The sequence below is a fragment of the Schistocerca gregaria genome, chromosome X (genome assembly GCF_023897955.1).
Source record: "Schistocerca gregaria isolate iqSchGreg1 chromosome X, iqSchGreg1.2, whole genome shotgun sequence".
NCBI lineage: Eukaryota > Metazoa > Arthropoda > Insecta > Orthoptera > Acrididae > Schistocerca > Schistocerca gregaria.
The window spans coordinates 524,090,785-524,109,287 of NC_064931.1; the positions used below are offsets into that span (position 1 = coordinate 524,090,785).

General features: G+C 37.8%; 1 protein-coding gene across 4 annotated transcripts in view; it reads right to left on the reverse strand.

Moving 5' to 3' along the window:
* The window catches only part of LOC126297669 (ras-related protein Rap1), a 58,075-nt gene that overhangs the window by 5,916 nt on the left and 33,656 nt on the right, over nt 1-18,503 (reverse strand). For all 4 annotated transcript variants that reach the window (XM_049988772.1, XM_049988770.1, XM_049988769.1 and 1 more), the window contains one exon: nt 15,810-15,938. In XM_049988772.1, coding sequence (XP_049844729.1) covers nt 15,810-15,938 — 129 coding nt within the window. The remainder of the gene's footprint in view (nt 1-15,809; nt 15,939-18,503) is intronic.

The following is an 18,503-nucleotide window of genomic DNA, read 5'->3' on the forward strand; positions in this document are numbered from 1 at the left end:
ATTGAGGGTAGGTGACAATGGGACAAGGCTGGGGAAGTAAATTAGATGTGCCCCAGAGGAAAACCTACTGTCATTCACCCGGACTGATTTTGGGAAAGAATCAGGGTGGTACGCTGAACGTCTGAATCACAATTATCTCAAATTCAAGTCCAGTGCATTAATCACTGTGTCACTCATTATATAATTGTTTAGAAATAATGATATTGCTTCTTATTAGAGATAGTCATTTGCAAGTAGTGTTAACCGTGAGAGAGGCATTTCTAAGGACTGCCTGGGCATCATTGTGTAGTGGAACTTAGGCTGTAATGTGTTTACACCTCTTGTGTTTGTTGGAAGAACAACAATGTATCATGTGTGTGTATCATTTAACCCATCCTACAACATTTAAAATGATGGAGGGGGGTCTCTTCCATTGTAGAACAATGCCACACCACCATTAAAAAAGAAAGAAAGAGAGAGAAGAAAAACTATATTGAAAGTGATGTGTGTGTGGTTTTGTGGATAGTGCATTCCTGCTCAATGAGTAAGCCCCTGACATAGGTGCTTGCCCGTCAATGGCATTTTTCAAATTCTATTTTGTTTCAGAAATATGAGGTAGCAGATTTTGGTGGGCCACCCTGTATAAAGACAAATCATTTTTACAAAGAATTTCAAAGTTCTTGACTGATAATCTCAAATTTGTTCACTATTCTCTTGCCAACATTCAGATGGTCAAAGACCATATATTATTTTGAATAATAATGTACAGGTTTTCCACTAAAGTCAACTGCGAGAATGGAAAGGATGTGCTGTGAAAACATGTGGTTTAGTTCCTCCCTCATACTCAGTTTTAGCTGTGATAGCAAGGCATTTAAACCACTACACAAAATGTTCCTACAATCTACATTCATTTCCCTTATATATTATTATAAACAAAAATTGTATATACACAGTAATGAACCATTTTCCCCCCTTGCAGTAAGTTTTAACAAAAAACAGGGAAGTTGCATTAATGGTTTATCAGCTTATGATGAGAATACTAATACGGAATCAGAATTGTCTGAAACTTTGTAGTCTAACCGATTCATAGTATGCAAAATACTTTCAGTGAAGCTACTACCATATTTAATTGAATCTAAGCCGCACTATTTTCCAGTTTTTATAATCCAAAAACCCACCTGCGGCTTAGAATCGAGTGCAAAATAAGCGGAAGTTATGAAAAATATTGGTAGGTGCCACCATAACTAAATTCTGCCGTCTAATTATGTAGTGCTACACAGGCATGCTTTGCAGGCAGAAAGATAAATACTGGCAACAAAACCTCTGCGTCAGTAAATTAAAAAAATAAAAAATAAAAACAAACAAAAAAAGGCGGAAGACGAGCTTTTTTTTTCCTTCGCCTCGAGTTTCGACCACTGCATTTTCATACATTATCCAACGAAGTAAATACAAATTCCGTATTGTGTATCTTTGAATGTAGCAGCATTTCAACGTACTACAAAAATCTGACTGGCAAGACTGTTTGGGATGTTTGTCAATATGGCCAATTCAACGTTCTGAATTTTTCCTACCTGTGACAAGAGATCGTTGCTAATAAGAACTTTTATGAATTGTGAAGCACCTGCAGTGTTCTCTTCACCATAAGAATAATACGAATATGAACATTTTGGCATGTATTCTTTCATGTTTGCTGCTATCTCATTTAAACCCTGTCTGCCTAATAAACTGCGAAACTAGAGTGAGACAACAGCAAACACGCAATAATATAAATTGCATGTCATGTTTATATTCATATTATTCTTATGCCTAATAGTCATACAGTCAGAAATGAAGCATGGCAACTGACAAGATTTTTAAATATACGATGACTAATTTCTGTGCAGAATGTAATGTACTACAGAGGCGTCTGCAAAGATTTTCAAACGGAGAAAATTTTTCACTAAACTCTTGTTCAGATCATCATCTATCATACGCAGTCTATTATTTAGCTCTTTTGATCATTATCAAAGAAAGCAGCAGTGTAAGTAACAATCAATAGCAGTCTCTTGCCATTGTTTTGCTAATGAGACAATTGCTCTCATTTATTGTAAGCTGTGTTAGTGCGCAAAAAAGCAAGTCATGCCGCAAGTGGCGACAGGCTGTAAACACTCATTATCAGAATGCAACAAACAATGCACGACACAGTACACTAATGAATTTTCAGCTTACAGTGACACAAACACCAACAACAAAGAGAACGGAACTTATCAGATCAAAGAAAAATAAGCAATCAATTCAAACCAGATGAAGCACGTGAAAAAGGAATGGTACCCATATAAATACAGACAAAGCACCTGAAGCATAGCAATGGCTATATGGTAAAGATTAACTGCTAAGCTTAAGACTCGAACCAAACTACTGTAGCTGTATCGTCATTCATTCTACCTAAATTGTGTCTCATACTACAATGGACCAACTTTGTTTCGATTTGGAGGTGGAGCCTAAAACTTCTCTCCCCCCCCCCCCCCCCCCCCCTTGAATTTCGTGTCTCAAATGTCAGGTGCGGCTTAGAGTAGAGTAAATTCGGTATCCTCACAGATCCTGAAGGTCCCTACCATACCTCATATACCAATGCTCTCACTCATTTTAAGCAGCTTAAATTCCAAATCAAGGTAACAAAAAACATGGCCCAAAATTAGAAGGAAGAGGAGGGGGTGGAGAGGAGACAGATAGGAGGAAGAGGCAGCAAAGGTTTCAGACCTGTGGGGAAGTACAACTAGCCTACAATTAACTTTTAATTTTAGAGGTTTAGTTTTAAGCATCAATGAATCACATGCACAGTACTAGGGACAAAAGGCAAGGCAGCAAGGGCTGCAGGCAACGGGTAGAGAGGGTAGTAAACAATACAGGCAAGTCAAAAATAACCTTACAACTTTGAAATGATGTAGAAAATTATTGAGAACATACTGAATTGGCAGATGTTTCATTTTGCAGTAAACAGCCTCAAGTTTGACATAAAAGTGTCAAGCGTCATTTTTGGTTCAATGCATTTCTTCTGGTAGTCAATTTCTTCCCACACTTGTTGCAGCAAATTGGGCACAACTTACGCAACTGCAGAATAGATTAAATTTTTCCATGTTGGCTTAATCATTTGGGAAGGGGGGGGGGGGGAGGAGAATGTACAAACAGTCTTTAATGAAACCTCTCACACACAAATCCAGTAGTTTCAAGTCTGGGACAATCAGACCTTCACAGCCAATTCACCGACCTGGGAAGTGATTATCAATGAACCACCCCCCCCCCTCCCCCCAAATTTCTGTGAGAAAATGAGGTGGTGCACCATCTTCTTGGTAGTAAACCATCCCATCTGTGTCTTCTACATCAATCTGGAATTGTGGAGTTCATTTCATGAAACACAGTGAGCACAATCCGTACCAGTGAAAGTAACCATTTGAACTGTGTATTATGTTGGCATTCTTGGTGGCAGAATGGGGTACTTATGCACTATGTGAATCAAACTTTACGTTGTTTGCTACAAAAGGCACACCTACCAATTCTGTAAGTTACCTAAATGAATTTATTTATCATTTAATGAGTGTAAAGTCCTTTTTGATTCACCCCGTTTGTTAAATTCCAAGACCACAACTTGAATAATATTTAAGAAAAACTGTTTTGCCTAAACTTTCAGGACAACAACTGTGAATATCCAGTTAATGTACAATAATACTAAACTAAGTCACAGCTGCAAAATACTAACGCGAATTCTTTACAGACGAATGGAAAAACTAGTAGAAGCCGACCTCGGGGAAGATCAGTTTTGTTTCCGTAGAAATATTGGAACACGTGAGGCAATACTGACCCTACGACTTATCTTAGAAGCTGGATTAAGGAAGGGCAAACCTACATTTCTAGCATTTGTAGACTTAGAGAAAGCTTTTGACAATGTTGACTGGAATACTCTCTTTCAAATTCTAAAGGTGGCAGGGGTAAAATACAGGGAGCGAAAGGCTATTTACAATTTGGACAGAAACCAGATGGCAGTTATAAGAGTCGAGGGACATGAAAGGGAAGCAGTTGTTGGGAAGGGAGTAAGACAGGGTTGTAGCCTATCCCCGATGTTATTCAATCTGTATATTGAACAAGCAGTGAAGGAAACAAAAGAAAAGTTCGGAGTAGGTATTAAAATCCACGGAGAAGAAATAAAAACTTTGAGGTTCGCCGATGACATTCTAATTCTGTCAGAGACAGCAAAGGACTTGGAAGAGCAGTTGAACGGAATGGACAGTGTCTTAAAAGGAGGATATAAGATGAACATCAACAAAAGCAAAACGAGGATAATGGAATGTAGTCTAATTAAATCGGGTGATGCTGAGGGAATTAGATTAGGAAATGAGATACTTAAAGTAGTAAAGGAGTTTTGCTATTTGGGGAGCAAAATAACTGATAATGGTCGAAGTAGAGAGGATATAAAATGCAGACTGGCAATAGCAAGGAAAGTGTTTCTGAAGAAGAGAAGTTTGTTAACATCGAGTATAGATTTAAGTGTCAGGAAGTCATTTCTGAAAGTATTTGTATGGAGTGTAGCCATGTAAGGAAGTGAAACATGGACAATAAATAGTTTGGACAAGAACAGAATAGAAGCTTTGGAAATGTGGTGCTGCAGAAGAACGCTGAAGATTATATGGGTAGATCACGTAACTAATGAGGAAGTGTTGAACAGAATTGGCGAGAAGAGAAGTTTGTGGCACAACTTTACTAGAAGAAGGGATCGGTTGGTAGGACAAGTTCTGAGGCATCAAGGAATCACCAACTTAGTATTGGAGGGCAGGATGTAGGTTGTAGTAGGTACTGGGAGATGAAGCTTGCACAGGATAGAGTAGCATGGAAAGCTGCATCAAACCAGTCTCAGGACTGAAGACCACAATAACAACAACAACAATACTAAACTAAACTAATTCCCTTCAGAACAAAATGGAAAAAACAAGCTCTAGTGGTAACATACTTTAAAGACCACAACAGAACAAGCACAGTAACCAAATATACGAAGGCGCTCGTACTAATAACTAAGGCCCTGAAAAATTCGCATTTTCTGATAAATGTAAATATAGATTTGAAATCTGCCTCAAAATTTGTAAATGCAAAATTATTTTATGGACTGTGATCTCTCAGAGCTCAATCTCGAGACAATCAGTATAAGAACATAATGGAATGTAGAACTCATTATGAAGCCTAGCATCTAAAAGAGCCCCTCACATGCTTAGTATTTACTGGGCAACAGTAATGAGTCAATATATTACATGAAAATGTAAGGCCAGAAATGGCACACACTTATTCTGCAATTGTTGTGCCCAAGGTGTCAGCACTCTGCCCTTGTAGCAAATATGTTGTGCCTCTACGATGCATGTATTGCAATTGAAATCGCTATGTACTCCAAAAATGGAAAGCAAGAGGAGGCAGCAATGGGGAAAAGGTGGCTTGGAAGGCGTTCGGCACATGACCATACTAATAAGCAAAGAGAATTTGCAGCAGAGCCAGAAGACTATACGATTTTTTTAAAATCGTGAACAAGGGATGTTTAAAAAAAATATAATGAACCTCATTACACATTGCGTACACAGGAAAGATACTGTTCATATACTCCTCGGATTTCACTTTCTATCATGCTGGAAGCAATCTATAAAACTGGAAAGATTAAGATATATTAGTGTTGTAGAGGATCAACACACAAAACTGTTATGTATTTCTGCAATAAATAATTTAAGTTCCTGAAATGAACACATTAGCACTAGCAGTGTCACTTCCCTGTACTTCCATACTTTTGTCAACTGTCTGTACAGCTAATCACTGAATAAATATTAAATATGTTGTCAGACTACTCTTCTGAATCACTTCAACAAATATTTCATCTATTTTCCACAATGGATTCATATGAATATGATGTCACTATATCAGTAAAGAAGAACACAAGCAAAGGCAATTTTGGGAGAAAAAACTGTTGAAGTTTTTTCAAAAGCACACACTCCAGTCAAAAAGTTCACCATCACCAGTTTGTTTCTGACAGAGTCAATTTCAAAGCTCTAAGGCTTCATCTAAAGGCACACAATGTGACAACTTTTTAAATTTTTACACCTACTCACTTTAAAAAAGGAAATATTTCAAAAAAAGTGAATATCACCAAAAATAGATGCAAATTTTGAGTTGCCTACTAGCAAATATCTAGTATGCTATAAACCAATGGGAATAGTACCAGTTTTCTTTAAATACTTTTAGTTTCACCCGTAACTAATGAACTGTATTCAAAAATGAACGTTTGAAGAAAACATGGGCAACGTTAACATTTAAAAAAATATGATGGTAAATTACATGTTTTCCAGGAGCTAAAGCTAACTACCAACTTCCACAAGAGAGAACCTACATTCATTCAGTATGGGCAGCCTCAGTTTATTTGTATTCCTTGGGTAATATTCAATGCCAACACATGATGGATTGTACATAAACATTATTAGACTATACTCCAATAACAGCCAGAATGAAAAACTTAGCATGTGTGGTCCGTAGCTTTAGGATATCCACTTTCAATATTTGGTATTGCTTCAATCAACACCAACCTGGAAGTTAAGTCAAGAGGAAATCATTAATGGTAGTTGCACGAAGTTTTGTTCAATGGTTTTGCAAATCCAAAGGACTCTTCTAAACATCTGTTCAATTTCAACACAGCAGAGGTCTCTGACAGTAAAAATGTCAAGTTAAACACATCATTTGAGAAACATTTTAGTGCTTAAAAAACTTTCATCATTGTAAGCATTGTATCTTCATGGCTGAAGCCATTGAGAAATTCTTTTAAATCTGGGTGTCTAAAGAAATTCTAATCACTAAAATTGGTCCTGAAAGAGGAGAGGTGGACACATTCATCGTGTTCACCTGACAACCAATGTCACAATTTTAAATTCCAAATATCTCTGAATCTATTTTCGCTCTCTCCCTCCCTTGCATTCCTGCTGAATGCGTGAATGTGCATTTACGGACAAATGATCTGGAAGTATGTTATTTATCTTTCTAATAACCCCTGTTCCCATCAGTCCCAACAGAACCAAAACATGACACTTTTCTGATGAACATGATGTGACTGGAGTGATATGACTGTCAATCTTTGTAACTTTTTTTGTGACCATGACTTACAGGCAAGTATTTCACTGATTCTGCACGTTCAGGATGTGCACTGCCAATGCGAATACACCCTTTCATTTGAACTATATACTACGATTCATAAATGTACCAAATTCAGTAGCATGTCTGAAGAGCAAGAATGGTTGTACTCATACCAGTCACATATTTTTAAGGATTGTGAAAATTATCGAATTATGAAAACATTTTGTTTTTAAACAAGCTTGTGCAATAATTATAAAATATGGCAGAAATAAACAACATACATTTTAATATTTTGTCCAAACAGACAGCAGCAGATACAAAAAGATAAATTTTAGATACTATGCAACTGTGAATACATTTCTTGTGGATAAATTTTCACAACGGGCTGCATCAACCCTTTATTGCATAATATGCTATGTAAGGTGAAACACATAAGTGTAGTCAGTCACAGACCTCATTACCACCTAAAAAAAATGGTGTCAATCTTATCTGCAGGAACATGTCTGCAATAATGGCACACTACAGTTGTCACTGGAGAAGAAGAAGAAAAAAAAAAAAAAAAGAGGCACTTCCTACCTTCGTTTTAATAATAGGCTGCTCCTTTTAGTTTTTATTCCTGAAGGAATTTTGCACAGTACTGTGGTGTGGGGATTCCCACCAGCACTGCCACCAAATAAAACATTAATTACCTAATTATTTCTTGGAGATAAAAATTACAACGTCAAGACTAACTCTGGTATATCCATGAACAGTATTAACAGTGTGTTGGGGTGTATTTGGAATAATGTGAAAACAATCCAATGGTGATATTTGTAATTACATTTTATCATATCGATGAAGATGCATGAATTTCAGCGTATCAGCTGCAGATGGCATCTTGTATTATGAAGCACACCACAGACCAGTGGTGACAAGCAATTTAAAGAAGTGCTAGATGATCATACAACAAATAATAAACTATCACAAAAATCAAGTAAATATCATCATGTGTAGATTTCCAAATTTCACACAATTCAGTTCTAAAAAATGGCTCTTACAATTGTGAAATCTTGCTGTAACCATGTGTTTTGTACAGAAGTGGAATGATGAAGGGCACATCAACTAATATTGTGTGCCAATATTTTGAACCAGAGTCAGAGTTCTTCATCTTCGTTCATACGTACATACTCCACAAATCATCGTGCAGTGAAGAGTACCATGCAACACTACTATTCCCCTTATTTCCTGTTCCAGCCATAAATAACACAACCGAAAAATGATTGACTGTAAGTCTCTAGTTATTCTTATTTATATTCATGGTCCTTACACAAAATGTTAGTTCACAACAGCACATTCATTCTGCAGTCGGCCTCAAATGCTGGTTCTCTAAATTTCCTCAACAGTGCTTTGCAAAAAGACTTTCCCTCCGGTGATTCATATTAGAGTTCATAAAGGACCTCTGTAAAAAAGCACGTGAATACTAATCAAACCTCATGGTGTCAAATTTAGTAGCACACCTCAACTTCTAAGTCACCCTCTAATTCAAGCTGGTGGGGATCGCAAGAACACAAGCAGTACTCTAGAACAGTTCACACTAGTGTTCTGTATGCCATCTCCTTTATAAATGAGCTACACATTTCCCAATGAAACAGAGCTGATGACCTCTCACCTTCCCTGTTGGCTATGTGATGTGTATGTTGCATTTCATGTACTACTTAGCAATGTTACACCCAGATATTATTTTAGAGAGAGAGAGAGAGAGAGAGAGAGAGAGAGAGAGAGAGAGAGAGAGTGCATCCAGCAGCACACTACTAATGCTGTATTTTTATGTAACAAGATAGCTTTCCCTACTCACCTGCATTAACTTTTTTATATACATTTTGAGCTAGCTGCTATTCACATCCAAGTTACCTTCCCATATACCTCAGCATGATCAGCAAATACCCTTAATCTACTACTCACCCTGTCCATCAGACCATATATATTGTAAAAGTGATCCTGTCACACTTTCCTGGGACAGTTATGACAGTACCATTGTTTCTGATGAACAGTTGCCACAAGTACAATGTTCTGGGATCCATTACTTACAGTCTTCGAGCCACTCGCACATCTGGGAACCTAACCATATGCTCATACCTTCATCTACATTATCAACAGTGGAACACCATTTTGCATCCCTTCTGGAAATCTAGTAATGTGGAATTTGCCTGTTGCCCTTCACCCATGGTTCACAGGATATCTTATGGAGGGAAAAGTAGCAAGCTGACTTTCACATGAGGGATATTTTTTAGCTGTTGACCTATCTGTACGTACCCTCATCCACTAACCTAAACATTCAACTGGTGTCAATACCCTAATCAGCTAAATAGCTAGACTATTAATCCATCTTTCACAGTGCCAAACACGTTTTAGTACTTTTTCTAGGAACTGCTTTACTTCACACAACAACGTAGTAAACTGATGCAAAAGAGATTAGTCTTACAATTTACCTTGTGTCAGGTGAAACCACAACTGGTGAATTCTACTAAGTCTCCTGAACCAACTGGATTTAAATGTACAACAGAGCCACTTGAGGAGTTAAGGACATATGTAAGTGAAGCAGGGACTAGTGAGGAATCATTCTTGTGATGATGTAGACTGCAAATGGGGAAATCCATTACTTAGGTGACCTTGACAAAGGAGTTTGTTATGGCCTAGCACCTGGGAATGAGCATCTCAAATGGTTTTTCTACTTACCTATTCACAAATTAATACAATAATATGACTGGTTCCAATTGTGCTAGCAATCATTTCCAGATCTTGCACTGACATGCACCTGATGTGGAACAATATTTCTGAAGATGCTTTGCAATTTCCATACCTCAAAACTAAAGATGCTGCAGACTGATCTCTGCAATTTAACAGCCACTCACCAATTCACATATTAATGATACACAATATTTTAAGCCCTTTACATCCTGTAACTTTTGTACAACATGCACATTTCATCCAGCTTGGAGCATCCTTTCAATGTACACTAATTTTGCTCACTTCCATAATGAATTCACCATACCCTACTACTAATTTTTGTTGTTGTTATTTATTTCAAGTTTCTAAATGCACACTATAAACACAAGATCCGGAGATGACTGCCAGAACAATTAAAATCATTGTATAAATCTGCTCTCTATAAAGATTAAAATACAGTGAAAATTGGTATCACTATTCCACATATCATACCATGTCAAGTCATAAGAAAGTTGTTTGATGTCCACACCACATGACAAAATGCGAAGGTGAAAGGGCAGTCCACTGTGTAAAATTGTATAAGCAGTGATCCGTGGCAGATTTTATGACTAAGCACAATGCTGGTGCAAGCACAAATTTATCATAGTGCACAGACCTCCAGACCTTGTTTACACATGGCTCTGCAGTAGACTATCCCCCATATACCCCATAATGATCTAAGAACACTGTCAATTACAATGACTGACAACAGGATAATTGAAATTAGACTGCGGATCAATACAAATGTGCCATCTGGTTAGATGAATTACATTTCAGAAATATGTAATAACACTTGCAAGTGATATTATCAAAGGTGCAACTATCACTGAGCCAGATATTTTGTTTATAGTAGTGACAACTACATCAAGAGAGAGGAACAACATGGATTTTGTATATACCCTGCCAAGCAATCCCTATTTCAAATTATCACTGTTAAAAAAAAAAGAGGTTAAAATGGCTCTGAGCACTATGGGACTTAACTGCTGTAGTCATCAGTCCCCTAGAACTTAGAACTACTTAAACCTAACTAGCCTAAGGACATCACACACACCCATGCCCGAGGCAGGATTCGAACCTGCGACCGTAGCAGCAGCGCGGCTCCGGACTGGAGCGCCTAGAACCGCACGGCCACCGCGGCCGGCACTGTTTTAAAGGATTAGATTTTTTTTTATTTAATTAAATCATGGGGCTAGGTGGGTGGATGTGCAAAGGTAAGTGGATTAGCTTTTACTGTAAAAAGTAGTAACACATTTAGAGGAGAAGCAAGATTAAACATGATTGCTGCTCAATTCAGTTGTAGAAATATGCCACGATTTGAGGATTTAGTTAGGTTAGAAGCTAGTAGTAGTTCAGTTTCAACTGCTGTGTCTAAAATGAGCAGTAATCATATTTACAATCTCTGTTCTCTTCCGAATGTGTAATTACTTTTGACAATAAAAACTGATCCACTTACCTTCACCCATCCACCTACTAAGACCCACGAGTTAATTTAAAAAACAAATCATTTGAAACCATGATCATTTGTAATGGAAACTGCACAGCCTATGTGTGGTCTTCATTGTGCGGATGGGGTATAAGATAGATCTTGTTGGAAGCATAAATGAGCTCTTCGTTCAGAGATAATTATGCAACTTGTAATGGTACTTTAATTATGCAACCATTATGGCACCTCAACTCAACCTCTCGATACCAGCAATATTCTACTGTGTTTCTGTAAAGTAGTTAACACATTTCTGAGACAACATTCCATTTTGGTTTTATTAATGTAGAGATATTTCGATGCATCAATATGTTTATGTTGCAATTATATTATTCTGATGTGTATTCTTTCTTTTATCACTATGACATACTTGTAGCTCTGATTTTTGGGTGCATAAGCAGTTGTTAGAGAGTTAGAGTCGGACCTTTAGAAGGTCAAGTGTTGGACATCATGTTGGAAAGACGCATATTGTAGCCAGTTTATAAAATGTGAACTTTAACAGTGAGGAAGATGTTTTCAAGTATGTTTTGTATTGTGAAGTGATGTTTTGTGTGTTACGCGCCATTGCAACAAAAGCAATAAAAAAAAAAAAAAAAAAGGAAGTGTAACTTAAATTCGAAGTGCTGATTACTCTTTTTTTTTTTTTTTTTTTTTTTTACATCATCATTGAGCTAACTTTGAAAGGTTTAATCTTCAAGAATGATTTGTGAAGCGCATCTACAAAACTTTTGAATATAGCATAACAAAACCTAGGCCTCATTGCATCCGAGTTTGAAATCACTACCACCTACATTTTCGACGATTGAGCCATAACTTCACGAGACCAGCGTGGGGTACACGAAAAGATGAGTGCCTAGTTTATTCATTATTACATTAAATGACTTTATTAACTGTTCTCTAATGACACCTGGCACTTAATAACTTTGTTGTTGCCCAAAAATGCAGTATTTATCAGCGTGAGCAACACCACAATCATCATTAAATTTTGACCTTTGTTGTGGTACGGTTGTTAGAAACTGTACTTTGTGGAAGTAACAGTGGAAGCAATAGTGTAAAAACCAAGTCTATTTTCAAATATCAAATTAATGCAATTATTATTGTATTCAGATATTAACATAATGTGAGATGTTGGTCTTATTTCGTATTGGAAAAGTCACTCGCTTCGCCGCACATTACATGTCAATTTTCGCAGTTGGTATCTGGCAACTTGCCAGTTGCCCCTATGATATAAATTTCACATGCAAGTGTTCTTACAAATTACCCATGTTTCTTGTTACAACATGCCAATGATTGTGCTCGGATATGCTGTCATCTAGCATAACAGCCCCTCAAATCATAGCAGTACTTTGCTATGAGGGACATTTAGCTAGATTTCCATGGAACCTGTGGCATTAATAGATGGCACCATGACAAATGTGGACTGTGTGCTTATTACTGCTGTCCATCTGCAGCCCTTCACATTTTACATTTTCTTCAATGGCGACTGTATCTTCCAGCAGGGCAACCAAGTCACAAGATCTTTACGGGAACAGTGTGACTGGTGCCACATACCTCCAGAAACCTATGAAGGATGTTGCCACACTGTTCCGAAGGAGGACAAACATGCTATTAAGCAAATGTTGAATGTTTTGGCTCATTACTTATGACAGATATAGTACACTGACCTAAAATGGGACAAATTAAAAATTAATACATTGACCACCTGAAAGATCTCACTGATAGTGCAAGAAATTCTCCTCTTGCACTCTCATTGTCTAGCAGCAACATGAAGTAGAAAGTCTTAAGCAGTGATTTAGCTATATTCAGTATCATCATTTTTCATTGTCTTTCAAATGTCAAATTACTACTCCCATTAAACCTGAACGAATATTAGGAGCGAAAACTTATTCTGTTACAATGGCTGACCACACTGTTGTCTGAGCCTTAACCAAAGGTGAAACTAACAATGTCGCAATGCTGTAGCACCACGACAAATATCAAGTAAGTTGTTTTAATCAGAGTCTACTTAAGACTGCAACCAAAAAGGAAAATGTCACAGCTCAGATTTTCTTGTGCATCAGTGTTGTTTTAGAATCAGTTACATTAACATCTGGAATATGTCATTTATGTGTTCTGTAATGAAATGAGTCAACACAAATTTAACATAATGTATGCGAATTCACAAGAGAACCCATCAATGATTACACAATTAGTAACCGATCATTTGAAATATTCACAACTGTTACATATCACAGAACACTAATGTAAAACTTGTCTCCTACATTATTTAATATTTCAGAGTATAAATCTGGATTTATTTGAAGTGTAACAATCACGGACAGTTCTAATGAAATTTCTCTCTCCCATATACGCGACCAATTTTGGAGTATTGCTCCTTAGTCAGGTACTCTTCTGCGGTAGGCTTTTAGAAAAGTGTAATAATTTTAAAGTGCCTAGTTCCCCATGGTTGCTGTTTATCAGTTTCCTGGTTTCATTATATGTTTATTTTCTTGGCATCTATGTTTATGCTTGCCTGTCAAATTTAACAGTAATATGGTTTTTGATTTGTGCACATTCACACTACTACATAACAGCTATATAGTTGAAACTGGTCAACAGTGAACTTAAGTGTTGTAATCCTGAAGGTTTAGCAAACACATGTACATACATTTCCATAATCTACACACCACTGAAGTGCTTGGCAGAGGGAACAGTCTACTGTATCACAGATGAAATGCGTTTCATTCCAGCCACATACTGAATGAGGGAAGAATGACTGCTTAAATATTCCTGTGAATTCTGTAATTCCCCTGACCTTGTATATGTTGTCCCCCAAGATGTTGGGGGAGGGGGCTGTAGTTTTAACACCAGTTTTTGTGCGGATAAGCTTGAGCACGGTATAGTTTTATGTCTGCAAGTCCATGTTTTCTAACATTTCCGTTAAGCTCTCCCGTGGATCAAACAGACCTATGACAATTAAGGCCACCCTTCTTAGTTCACAATCTTCCTTGTTAGTCCCCATCTGGTGTAGGACCACACACTTAAGCAATATTCTGTTATGAAATGCACTAGTGTCTTGTTAGCTAACTCCTTTGCAGACTGTTTACATTTCCTAGTGTCCCACCATCAGTGCTGAAAGTCATGTGAAGATGATTAGAATGTGCTCACAGGGTGGTAATCGACAACACATGATGAAGCTAAGCTTTTCATACGCCCCTTTCCATAGGTTCACAAAGCCCAAAACATACCACGATACCAATGACTTGCAATCAACATAATGTGTGTTTCTAAGCAACTTTTGAATGACCTCGCCTACTTTCAGTCGTTGAAAAGTTGGACTTGTGTGATTTAAAATACTGGCCATTTGCGCAAAGTATCATCTTCAGTGTGTTACTGCCACTGCTCTTCCTTTTCCAGGAAAAATACTGACGGAAATTTATTCTGCTATCAAGACTAAGACATTGCATGCTTTAGCAATACCAACTAAAAGACTGATAGAAAACTTATAGCACTCATTTTATTTTAACTGTCAGCGATTACCTACAATTGTGCTGTGTAGTTGTTGCACTTTATACATTTGCTACAGTTTAGTTCAGAGAATCGCAGAATCTACCACGTTTTGTGATCTTTTTAATTTGAACTCATTACATACTAAAGTTGTCCTATATTAACATTATAAATATGACATTTTCATATTCCATGGAACCATTTAAATCTTAGCTACAAGGTCATAAAATGTTGAAGAACATTACAGGTTGGCATGCTAAAGATATTCACTTTAATATTTAACCTAAGACTTATGTACATCAAACCCTTTTGAATTGAGAGTATGCAAAGGAACTAGTACTTTGATGCCAGTGTTTACCTTTTCTTTTTCTTTTTTACAATGCTGTTGAAACAAAAAGATTAAGCTTTTATCAGCAACATTCCTCTGCTTGTTGAAAGAGGTTTACTGTAATGTATGGCCGTTTGCCAGTTTTCCACTGTTTGCATGACAACAGTGGTGAAACAGCACAATATCTGTAGGCTCTGCTTTAATTATTTTGATCTCCCCACTTTACTTTCTTTTCTTACCAATAAAGCTTACAGCACGCTTTACAATAACTTCTATGAGCAGACAATTACTAGTAAGTTCTATCAAATTCTCAAGTGCGAAGAAAACAAGTAGCTCCCTTCTAAAGCATAGATGTGTTCGTTGTCTCAGCAGATGAATTAGAGTACCAGTATTAACCGCAAAAACACAACACACCACAATGGCTGTCCTGATACCTTTAACAATTTCTAAATAAGAAATGCTTGGATCCTGTCGGGCACTAGATAAGACAGTGGACACAAATTGAACTAAATTGCTTGTTTTCAATACATGATATGTTTAACATGAACGGAAAAATAGAAAAATTACTTAAAAATTAAGTCTAATCCACGTAACAAACTTTATTACAACATGTACACGCATCTGCCCCCTTAAAAATTATGAAACATATAATTCTGAACTTACCTTCACCCTTAATATTTGCTCTCTTAAATCCTGAAGGTCATTGAATGTTGATTGTGCTGTTATAGAATACACTAAGACAAATCCTTGGCCATTTTTCATGTAGAGGTCTCTCATTGCAGTGAATTGTTCCTGAAAGTCCATAAGAATTACAAGTAAGAGCAGAATGTCCATGTATATTATTAAACAGACACTACACTCCCAACAGAACAACAACAAAATGCTACTTATGAAAGACATTTTCATATTCACAGATAAGGAGTAGTTATTAATTTACAATCAATTTAAATTAAGAATACTGTAATGACTGAACTGTGTAATGTTGCCAGAAAGAAGAGATGAGAAAAGTGAAGTATGAGTACTAGCTGTGAGCCATGTAACTTCTGTACAAATGTACAGTGCAAGGCCGTTTTGTCAGCCCACAGAGGTCACGCACATCAGGAAATGACTAATTACACACTCACCAATTGTGAACTGAAGGTAGAAAGTGCAGAGATCTTCAAAACCCAAGCAAGTTAAAGAGTTCTGCAGAGTTCGATAGTCCCGTGCCAAATAACTACGAGACTGCAGTAAGCAGCATATAGCAGTAAACAATACAGGACGCTTTCACAGCAGTTACGACAACCGAGTTTGGGGGCACCGACACTTTAACCTGTGGCAAATGTGTGCTGACCGCACTAAATTCGAACCTCACAACTCCATGAGACAGCATGGCCATCTGAGAAATGCAGGGAGTGGACCACAACATAGTATGGAAATGATGTCTACAGCTGTGAAAAAGAACATCTAATATGAGTCTGGAAGGTAGTGAGTTCCCCCAGAATGTATTGTCCGATACATTTAAGTAAATCACGAGAGCTTTTCATGGAAATGACGAACTTAGGGAATTGAAGGACAGCTGTAACCTAGCATTTGAACCAATGCCATGCCAGAGATATTACATGCTACTAAAATTTACTAAAACCAGGATTGTGGGTGCAGCTCTACGTAAGCTAATTTCATGTGATTTGGCAGTAACATGGGCGGCTGTAAAATGAATTTTATTGGAGTAGACAGAGAAAGCTAAAGTATGGCCATATAAGCAAGTCGTGCTGATATATTGCAACCCCAATTTCAAGGAGCCATCCAGGGAGTGATGATGGCATCAGACGTTCCCAGTAACCGTGCTCTAATTGGGAAGCTGGTGCGAGCAGTGTTCATACAGGGAATCTACGACGAGAGGATTAAAACGGTCTTGAGAGCAGGAGGACAGGATTTAACATGATCACAATTAGTGGCTCTAGTGTTAACAGAAGAAGCATCCATCACCTCTTTTAAAAAAGAAGTTCAATGAATCCAGTCACTAGAAGGATTATTGTTTCAGATGTAAGATACGAGATCATCATGCTACACACTGCACTATGGAGAAACACATCAGGAAAACAGACCACATGCACCCAAGTTGTGGTAGAGCAGAGAAACAGGTACCTCATCCTCCACCACCACCATGAAGGATGGAAACTCTACGCAAAAATTGGAGACGTCTGGCCGATAGCGTGTCGCCGATGCGATCTTAATGGGCATGCAGGACTACATGATCAGGTGAGACCTGTGATATATTAAGCTTGTAAAGGACCGGGACACTTACCCTCACAGTGTAATGCCGATGCTAGGCTAGTGAATATGGAGACTCTGAAAGAATGGCAGAGCTGTACTCAGTAGACACCAAGAGCAGGAAATGAGTCTGTAAATAATGAAACTTACTGACCAGGAGGGAACCACACCAAGAGAAACAAGTTTCATGGCCAAATGTGACACCATTGGTATCATTGGGAAGGTAGGATCGGACTAGGCTGAAATGCAAGAGATACCTACAAAGTGAGGAACTAGAAGAAATAAGATGCCACATCTAAGGGGATGAAAGAGCAAAGATGAGCAATAGACAGAAAGGAAAGTCTGTGACAATGTATGAAGAGGCCAAACAGATGAAAAAAGAGTTTAACGATTCAAGTGCAGAACACAGATCTGACAGGAGGAATAGTAGAGAAGCAGCAGTTGCGAACGGGCGTTCATTTGCCTCCAGCCTTGGTGATGTGCAGACACACACACACACACACATTCATCACAGGTATCGTGAATAACACAGAGGAAGTGGTCATATTGAGAAATCCTAAAGTAAAGGTAGAGTCAGTACCTGACACAGGAAAAGTGAGGAATGCCATGTGCATTCTTTTCCTGTAGTTGAGCAGTTTCTTTCGGCTTTTGGAAGCGTCCTAGAAGCACAGGCTATAAATTCCCTTTTCCATCCGAAATCTGCACCAGAACAGCACTGATCCCATACCCGATGGCATCTGTGTATAGTTCTATAGGTGCTCTCTCATCATACAGACCAAGTACAGGGTCAGTCGTCAGAGCTTTTCGCAGCACATCGAAAGAATCTTGTTGAGCACCACCCCAGATAAATTTAGCATCAGCTTTTAACAACTCTGAGTGGGTTGGCTTTGATACAAACGTCTTTGATAGAACGACAGTAATAAGACCATAATCCGAGAAAGCTTCTCACATCTCTAATACTTTTACAAATAGGAAATTCCGTTATAGATCTCACCTTTTCTGGGTCTGGTCTCACACCTTTGACACACGGTGATTTCTTTTGCTCCAAAGTGACACTTTCTTGGATTAAGTTTCAGTCCACCTTGTTGGAGACACTTAAGAACG